Source organism: Seriola dumerili, unplaced genomic scaffold, assembly GCF_002260705.1.
Source record: "Seriola dumerili isolate Sdu_G_001 unplaced genomic scaffold, Sdu_1.0 BDQW01000017.1, whole genome shotgun sequence".
Classification (NCBI taxonomy): Eukaryota; Metazoa; Chordata; class Actinopteri; order Carangiformes; family Carangidae; genus Seriola; species Seriola dumerili.
In genome coordinates, this window is record NW_019174272.1 from 11,912,832 (window position 1) to 11,922,636 (window position 9,805).

Here is a 9,805-nt window from a genome sequence, read left to right on the forward strand (position 1 = left end):
AGGCTTAAAGATCTGCATAAATGAGGGCGTGCTGCTTTGAGTGACAGGTGGGTGAGCGTATGCTTGGCAAAACCCGATTCGAACTGAATCCCGGCTCCACGGCTCCACGACCTATGGGTGAAGTCACGGAGGCTACATCCATCTTTACATGCAGGTCGGAGGAGAACCAACAGTGGCCTACAGGTCATGTAAACGGGCGGCGGCGCTCTCTAGGGCCAGTATTTGGTTTATCTACTGTATAGAAACATGGCGGTGTAACATGCTGGGCTCTGTGGAAGACAACCTGCTCCCTATGTAGATATGAAGGGCAGTTCTTAGATTCTGCCAATAGAGCTACCAGAATCCTACACACTGGTCCTTTAATATGATTTTTATAAACAAAGTTACATCTTGTTGAAATAAAATGCCCTTTACACCACAGTGGTTCAATCTGAAGTCATGTATTCATTATAATGCAGATTTATCAGACTTATATGAGACCAATATGCACGATAACCCAAAATTTTCCTTTCGAAACAGCCGTTCAAGTCTGCAGGTGTGAGTGTTGCGAGTCAGAATTCTGTCCCTGTTTGTGTCTCGTCGTGACTGCAGTCCATTTCAGCTTCGTCCACCGAGTTCATCTGCTCTGTTTTGGGTAGCATTAGCAAATCAGGGACAAGATATTTCAACCCACCACCAGGAGGAACACATGAAGATATTATTGGGGAGGTGAAGTAGTCCCGGCTGTGGACGCTTGGATAGGCTCTGAAATCCACTTTGGAGCGCACTGAGAGGCTGGCGTAGGGATAAAACAGGAAGCCTCCAAAGTGTGAAAAGGTCATCAGGTCCTGTTAATAAGAAGAAAATACACACAATATATAATTAATGAAAATAGTTTAGGTCCAATCACACTAACAGGCGCATAATATTGATATAGATATTCCCACACAACACTTCATTGATAATATTTTTTTTTTTTTTGCATCAATATTCAAAAACAATAAAATCAGCAAAACATCATCATATGTAAATGCCCAAGATATTTTTTTTTACAGGTTAAATAAAAACAAACGGTTACTTTTCATAATACAGCCAGTCATTTACACTGCAGTTGCATTACTTTATTCTGTTATTTTTCCTGCTCTGCTGACTTTAGAAACTTTTGAAAGCTGTTCATTTGACAAAGGTACGTTTCCTTTCTACTCCAGCGTACCTGTTATCAGCTGCTGCAGTGCTGGATGAACATTCCCATTCACAGTAAATTTTTAAAAGTGCCGTCTCATTTCTTTAATTTAAATCATACAGTGAAGTAGTCTACATGATAATAAATCCCTGTAGTGTGGGTGCTCTTGAGCTCCCCCCCTTTTAAACTGTATTTTAAATTGTACACTAACTTGTATTTAGATTACACAGAAAAAAAAACAGTATATAATGTGGCTGTAATATAATGTGTGGCGGTTCTCCTATTTTTCCTCTTTAATAAGAACAATGTTGTTTGCCAGGACTGTGCCCTTTAGGTACATAGTATTTACAAAAATACTTATGGAATAATTCATTCCTCCTTTCCTCTAAAACGCCTGCTTGTTGTTGCCGTCCCGTCTCCGTCGTCATGCTTTCTTCCACTGTTTCTCTGTGTGAGTATTTTATTAGCAGCTGATTCACACAACACAGTTACACTGTAAATCGTGGGCTGTTATAAAGTGTTTACCGGAATTATTATACTTTTATTTGACTGCATTTATTTAACATTTGTAATTAGTTTGCAAATTAAAATAACAGAATACAAAATGAGAATGAGTTAATAAAATATTTAATGGTTAAGTCCACATCAACCCGCTACAATATTAAAATGCTTTTTACGCATTAAGGGATCGTTTCACAATTTTTCAAGTCTTGAAAAAATAGTCAGGTGTTCATATGAACAGTGAAACAGTTGCAGCTGGTTTTAATGGTTCATCCTGTTAACACAGCCATTTTAAGAATAATGTGCTTTCAATATAAGTGATGAGGGAAAAAGTCCACAGTCCACGCTCTATACAAATATATATATATATATGTAATAAATAAAGTTGAACTAAAGTTATTATGAGGCTTCGGCAGACTGAGGTAGACAAAATCAAGTGAGAATAACCTGTTTAATATCAGAATGAGGACTGAGGATTTGGTCCCCCATTAGTGCATTCAACGCTCAGCTCAGCTTGTAATTTAATTGAACATTTTCTTTTTATAGCCTACATCATACTTCTTCACTACATATCTGAGGCAAAGTTTGTACTTTTTACTATTTTTTTTTACTAATTCCAGTTACTTGGCAAATAAATATAATACATTAAAAACAATGATGTGTTTACAAAAGTTAATGATGAGTTAAGAATGAGAATTACCCTCATTTTGATCAGCCAAAACATTAAAACCCTGTTTCAGTCATCATAATAAACAGATATTGTAAATTATAATAATAAATTCTTATATATAATAATGAAATACTGACGGGGGGCATGCTCTAATGCACAATGTAACTTTTGATACTTTAAGTAGGCTACATTTTAGTGATAGCTAAGACTTGCTGAATGCAGGACTCTCGCTTACATTAAAGTATTTTTGTACTAAGATAAGGATCCGAATACTTCTTCCTCTATTGCTTACAACAGATTTCTCAGTGAGTCAGAACTTGTAATGAAATGAATGTGTACTACAAGTATTTAATGAGTTTTAATTATAGTGTTTCACGAGTTCATTAGCCCTGTGTTTACCTGTACCAGCGCCTGCTGCTGAAGGCTGATGGGAAACCCTGGGGTTCCTGGAGTCCTGACAGGTGCTGCCAGGCTCAGTCCACACGACGCTGCTCTGTCCACGGTGGCACAGCTGTTCCAGGTGTTCACCTGAGCAGAGTGGAGAAGGCCGCTGGGGACACTCGGATCCCACAGATGCGCGTTCAATTCCGGTGGATAAACACGGCTGTGTGCAAAACCGCTGCGTAATTTGCACATTTGTTCCTGCTCTGAGTCTTGCGGGTTGGAGCGACCCGCTCCATCACTTATGATACTGACGACGTGACTTTGTCTTGGATCCGTTTCTCTCTGCGTCCCAGCTGGAGTCTGTACTGTTCTGTCTGCGGTGGGAACCTTTGATCCAGGTTTCGTGTCTCTTGTCGTTCTGCGCTCCTCCTCTCCAGCATTGTCCTCTACATTCTCGTTTCTGTCGCTGTCACTTTCATGGGCATCTTGAAACAAAAGGCAAATAAAAAAGTTTGGACTCTTGGACTCACAGAATTGATCAAATTAATATTATACATGTTGAAGCAGTGACGGTAAAAAAAACCTGCACCTGAGGACTTGAGATTGTCTGAATATTGTGGGGATGAATCTTGAAGAGGTTCAGGTTTCATGTCAATCAGCCGCATCTCTTTACATTTTTGTGATGAATGTTGTAGTTTCCTGATTTTACAAAAGACAGCAAAAGAAATGATCGATCATTTATATGATAAAACAATCAACGACTACAGTGAAACTGACGTGAACACACCAGTAACAACGTGTTTTTACCGGCTCAGACATTGATTCTCGCTATGTGTCACTTCTGCTCCATCTCACCAGGAAAGCTGCTGCTGCTCTGGAAAGTTTTTTTTTTATGGTTGAAAGAGTTGAAATCTTCTTTCCCAGCGTTGAAGCCCAAACACTGAGATCACAGCTCCTCCAATGTGAGGATTTGCTGCTTTCCCCTGTTTTCTATGATTTTAAACAGATTTTCTTTTGGGGGTTTGGACTCTTGTACTTGGACTCTCTGTCACCGTAGGGTTTAGGAAACGGCAGTGGGCATTTTACCTTTCTCTGGTTTATTATAGACCAAATAATGTAACTGTTTATCAGCTGATTCACTGACAATAACATTATCATAACAACATTTCCTTATTCTCTGTATTTCTTTATTTTCTTTTCTGGGCATTTGATCATTTTAGCAAGTTGGTGAAAGTCTACACTACAAATATAGGCTCATTATTATTGTTATTATTAACATTACTGTTAATTATTATTAATATTGAACTTAATTTATAAATATGACAAACATAAATTATTTAGACACTCTACAGAATACAAATGTCTGAGGAGCCCTCCTTAAGACCACATCCAATTTAAAAAGAATAAATAGTGGCGAGACACCTTTGGAATGGTTTCCAGTATTGATTGGTCTTATCATGTGATCTGATCTTCAGCTATTCGTACAGTGCTGGTGGAAGGAGTAAGTGAACCCTTGGATTTAATATTGAATCTCCTTTAGCACCAATGACCCAAAACAAGCTCTTCCAGTAGCTGCTGATCCTACAGAGCTGCTTCAGCTCAGACGTGTTCTCAGGATGTCTGGTGTGAGCGGCTCTCCTCAGCTCAGTCCACAGCAGCTCTACTGGGTTACTGGGCTCTGATTGGACCACTCCAGAAGGTGTATTGACTTTGTTTGAAATCATTCTGTAGTAGATTTACTTTGATGCATCACAGCCACGCTGACATTATTCTTCCAGAGACCCTGATAAACTTGGGAATTCATTTTCTTCTCGATCATGCCGAGCTGTAAATAAAGCAATAAATCATGATGCTCCCTCCACCCCACTTCACTACTCAACCTTAGTGTCATTCCTCCACAAAAAAATTTTCCCATGTGTGTGTTCCATGCACGATGCCATGCAACATGCTCCATGCAACCCTGCTCTGTGTGTGGTAGACTCATGAACAGAGATGTTAATGACTCCTTTGAGCCTTTAGCTGTTACTCTTTTTTACTCACTGAATATTCTGCATTGTGCCTGTGGAGTCATCTTAGCTGGACACCCGTAGGGAGAGTATACACAGAACCAAATCATCTCCACTTAAAGACAGTTTGTCTGACTGTGGACTGATGCTAAACTCTTTGACATGACTTTGTAGCTGCTTAACTCTAATGGATACTTTTCAGATTAAGATTTACATTCAAAACATATGATGAACTTATAAGAAACTAAACATTGCAATTGCATTGTAATCGATTAAAGTACTAAAATTATTTCCACTAGTCATCAAATCCTGAATACTGAATAATAATAATAATAACGTTATTATTATTATTATTATTATTATTATTATTATTGTTGTTGTTGTTATTATGTAATTACATGAATTTATAACTGAAACATTAACTTGCCTCTTCTCTCTTCTTCCGTTGCCGATGTCTCGGAATCCCTTAGCGAAAGGATTGTTATCTATTTTCAGCTGTGTGATCTGAAAAATATAAAGCGAGATAGAGACGAAATATATTTATGTCTTGTGTTGTAGTAAATGATCGATGAGATTTTTCTTCTTTTATTTTGAAAGTTGAGCTCCTTTTCGTACAGACAGTCAAGTCAACCCGAGGTTACGCCAGCTCTTACCTTATCGTTCTGATAAGCTGTTACTGCGATGAACTCAGTCTCGGAGAAGACGTATGTTCTGAAGGTGCTGTAGGGCAGTTTGAGGATGTCATTTACCTTCACGATATGAAATCTGGGCTGGTATTTGTGCATCGAGTTGAGAATTGTCTGCAAATAAAAAAACAACAAAAAAACAAAAACAAAAAAAAACAACGATGACGTTTGAAACCAGTTTTTGAGAAAAGCGTTTGGAAAAACTAATTTCATGATGAGATGAAAATGTTTATGACACAAAAGAATTTCAACAGGAACGAGAAAGATCTACCAAGAACGAAAATATATATTTACATAATATTACATTTAAAATGGGTTATTGTTATGTATTTGTTTGAAAAGATTAAACGTCACAAAAAAGGCCATAAACGTGTCATTGTGCCTTAAACAGATTCCCTTGAAATTACCTTGGTTATTATAAAACAAAAAAACAAAGAAACAAAATCTAAATCCAAACTTACAAATCCATGTTTGTCAGAAATGTTGTTGGTCAGTTTAAGTTTGTGGAAGTTGACCACTTTGGACATCCACTGCTCGCCCGTGGCCGGACTGTCCGGGTGGATGTACATGCGCTTGGGCATCTCGGGGTCCGCCTTTCCCGCCACTATCCAGCGGGAGTTATGAAACTTGTATCTGCAGTCATCAGCCGCCACTATGTCCATCAGAAGAATATATTTGGCTTTTCTATCCATCCCGATGCACCGGGCCTTGAGCGGCGGGAACATGCGCCTGCAGGGTGAAGAGATAAAGGCGTGAAGCAGCATGCATTCATCAGGAGACGGTAGAATTACATCCCTGCGTAATTATTAGACATGTACTGTACCTCCCAGATTTTGTAATGACCATTTCAGTGCCGCATTTGTGGAACTGTCTCCAAAGGTCGCTGGCTTCCAGATAAACTTTCGGCTCATCATCTGCCATCTCCCCTCCCTCCAGAATTTCGGGAGGCCGACACAGCATCGCAGAATGCCCGGGCGGAGACGTGTGAATCATCGTATCCAAACTGGGATCCGCTGACCCTCGGGAGGATAAAGCCATGGCTGGGAACAGCGGGGGTCCGGCCAGGACAGTCCCTCGAAGGGCCGCATCTCCGACTCTTGTTGGAAAGGCTTGTGGTGCCTCGGTCGGGACGCACGGCTCCGAGAAACTGCGCATGGTCTCCAATGGAAAAAAGAAACTTTTACGCACGACTGTAGTCAGGTTAAATTTTGACGCCACGTTGATAAATGCGGAATAAACGTCTCCTCATATTTTTAAAGTCACTGAAACGCATTAAATGTAGCAACTTTAACACTGTTTTGCTTTTTCTCTGAATATTTTGTCTTAGAAAAATCCTGACAACAGTCCAGTGCGCTCCGGTGCCTCTCAGCTTGTGTCCAAGCTGATTTGCTCCTTGACACTTATGGACTCAGAGGTGGGTGGAGTTTCCCTGGTGTTGCACTTTATGTGCTGCCGCAAGTTTCCACACAGGCTGATGAGGCTGTTCTGAACTAGCCTATTTGGGTGAAAATCCAGCTTTATTGGCAACACACTAACCCTCAACCAATTACAAACTTAACACACTTCATTGATGATCACCGCAACTGAACCATCAATGAAATCTGACAACGCAACAGTCCACAGATCTGGATGTGATTCCCACATCATTCCAGCGCCCTGGAGTTTGATCAGGTCCACTGATGTGGTTTCTCCTCCCGTGCGGCCCTGCCTGGGGGCAGTCCGCAGGGATTCAGCTGTGTGCAGGTGCAGCCTCTGCCAGCGATTGTCCCGGCTGGATTAGGCTCATGGGTTCGGTTACACGTTTTTTATTGCTCAATGGTCCATGACAGCGCAGGAACGTCCCAGTAAAAACTTTCCGTGAGTGAGGGTGGCAGGTTTCAGGATACATGTGCGCCACCCGTTATGTGCAAAAATCGGGCTATGTCAACAGGAGGAGGTGGAGCTCCATATGAAATCACATGAAACTATAAAGTGAGAAAAAAGACATTCAAGCCATCTTGCTTTCATAAAACAAAATCAATTACTAAAATTGAAGTTCAAGGAAATCTGTATTTCACTGCTAAACCTAAGCTCATACATTCATGCTGTATTTAACCACAGAAACACTGTAACCGTGTCACATCATTACTGTGACATGATTGAGTTTACATACAAAGACCCCTTTGAGTTAACTAATGTTCATTGTGGGTTCATTGTTGACCTTGCAAATATTCATTTGACTAAAAATTCTTAAAGGTCTCATACAGTATAAAGATTGATGTCCATGTGTTGTTTAATTATAAAGCAGGTCCAGGTTCTGTATTAATACTGTGAAAGTATCAAAGTGCTCAGTCCACAGAGAAATGCACACAGCCTGTATTCAGAGACTGAGCCTTAAAACCAGCCGCCAGGACCTCCTGAACTTTGTGATGTCACAATAAAGCAGTCACTGCTCTCAGCCACTCCCCAAGCCCCACTGACCTGGATCTACCATCCAACCTTGCAGGATTTGTTTTCTCTGAGTGTTTACCTGAAATCTATTGTATTTTTATTGGATCACACACAAAACAGTCAGCCAATCAGAAGAGAGGCTCAGAGCCTCCTCTCTTCTGGTTGGCTCACTGAACTGTTGTTGCTAGAGCTCCAGAGAGAAGTCTGAGAGAGGAGATGTAAAACCACATTGAGATGGTTTTTGGTTCTGAAAACTACAACTATATCTTCTTATGGATCAACACTTCAAATAAAACACAGGAGAAAATATATATAATAAGTTTGCTTACTATGTTTCTTTATTATTAATGATTACATAAAGTTTCAAAATGAAAGGTTAATCATCTATGAGAATGATTCTTATGACACTGATCTGTCCCACTTACCTATACAAAGAGAAAACAACACGTTGCAGCTACAGTCTCCCAGAGCTGTAGACCCTCATCCCTGTAACATCACACATCAACACAGTGTTCAGTCAGTGTGTGTGTGTGGTGCATGTGGCTGAACAGTATGGAGAAAAATGACCAGTGAAGGAGAACGAAGGACAAAAGAAGAGCTGAGAGGAAACATATCAAAGGAGGAAATCCCTGAAAGAAAGTGCAGCAAAATGATAGATATTGTATGTTTATGTGCGTGGGACATGACTACTGTTTGTAAAATAGGGCCACACTCAGTGAGTCATATGAAGTTAATGAATGACATCAACACTTAATCATGCTCTGTAGGAAGCCAGGAGGAAGTGTGTGTGTATGGAAGTAATACTGAAAATAAAGAGCTATTTACTTTTTCCTATCGGGCGGAAGTAGCTCCAGGTTCTCAGAGCTTCATGATAGTCAACACAAGTCCAGTCAGAGCTCTGAGGAAAAAACAAACACTTCAGAAGTGCTCAAATATGATGGAGAGATTCCAGCAGCCTGAGTTATGGAACTTCTACTGACTAACTCTTGAAACTGAGGACTTGAAACTTTTCTTTTAGCTATTTTGGATGTTCTTTTGAAACGGTTGAAACTAGTGATAAAATGTTACTGGCATGAAAGGTAAATGGACAAGATATTTCAAGGAAATGGCTTCAGTATATGTGGTCCAAAAGTGTGGAGATTGACTGGGCTGATGTTAGATTTATGAAGTGTTATTCCAGTCTGTCCCTGTCTGAATGTTTTGTCCACTGCTCTTTGATACTAAGAGAGAGTAGAGATACCCGGGTCAGTCGCTGGTGAGGTGCAGCAGGTTATTATGACCCATAATAGTTAGGTTTTGTTGCTAGGCAACATCTATTGGCCATAGTAATTATGACAGGAGCAAAGGGAAAGGTGTGGTGACGTGGTATAAAGACAGACAAAGTTGTGGTGGATGGATGGGTCAACAAAACAAAGGAATATGACACAAGAGAGCGTTGTTTGATTCCCATGTGAAACTAGCTGTGTATATTGTAACCATGACAACAGAGACCGTGTAATGTTGAAGAAGCACTTATTTTAACCCAAGTCACCATCTTCTCCTAAACCTAACCAAGCCATGACCGTTATAGGGAGAAAGATTGGTTCAGTATGCATGGCAACGTAGGGGCGCTACTTCAGGAGACACTTCTATGGGTCGTATCATAGGTTATAATGCAATTTTTAAGTTTTATATTATCATATCACACTATATTTGACATGATTAATAGAAGGAAAATGCTTGTAATTGACAGGTTACAAAAACAAACTTTTGCTTTTTAAAAAAGAAGTGAATGAAATCAAAGACATAAACAGGACCATCAGTAACTTGTAATAATGAAACAAGTTGTATCCACTGTGCTTAAAGTTCAGTGTCAATGACTGTGTCCACTTACTTAAAGCGTGTTACAACTTCTAAGTCGTGGCCTTTGATGGAACAGTGGTTCAGGGTAACAGCAGTTTCCCTAAAAACAACATACTGAGGTTTG

General features: G+C 39.9%; 1 protein-coding gene across 1 annotated transcript; it reads right to left on the bottom strand.

Annotated features, from left to right (window-relative positions):
* Window positions 1-551: 551 nt before the first annotated feature.
* LOC111227464 (T-box transcription factor TBX3-like) lies at window positions 552-6,564 on the bottom strand. The gene is made up of 7 exons (XM_022752981.1): window positions 6,233-6,564; window positions 5,871-6,138; window positions 5,377-5,523; window positions 5,151-5,227; window positions 3,307-3,416; window positions 2,733-3,202; window positions 552-827 (listed from the first exon to the last, which is right to left on the bottom strand). Exons 1-7 carry the CDS (start codon window positions 6,562-6,564, stop codon window positions 552-554), a joined length of 1,680 nt encoding a protein of 559 aa, XP_022608702.1.
* Between the last annotated feature and the right edge of the window lie 3,241 nt (window positions 6,565-9,805).

What these genes read in the sequence shown, in the direction of transcription:
- LOC111227464 (XM_022752981.1), bottom strand. Translation starts at nt 6,564, where the DNA reads ATGCGCAGTTTCTCGGAGCCGTGCGTCCCGACCGAGGCACCACAAGCC. An exon ending in GTCATTACAAAATCTGGGAG is followed by an intron (nt 6,139 to 6,232) that starts GTACAGTACATG and finishes TTCACCCTGCAG; the next exon opens with GCGCATGTTCCCGCCGCTCA. An exon ending in AACGGAAGAAGAGAGAAGAG is followed by an intron (nt 3,417 to 5,150) that starts GCAAGTTAATGT and finishes TTGTAAAATCAG; the next exon opens with GAAACTACAACATTCATCAC.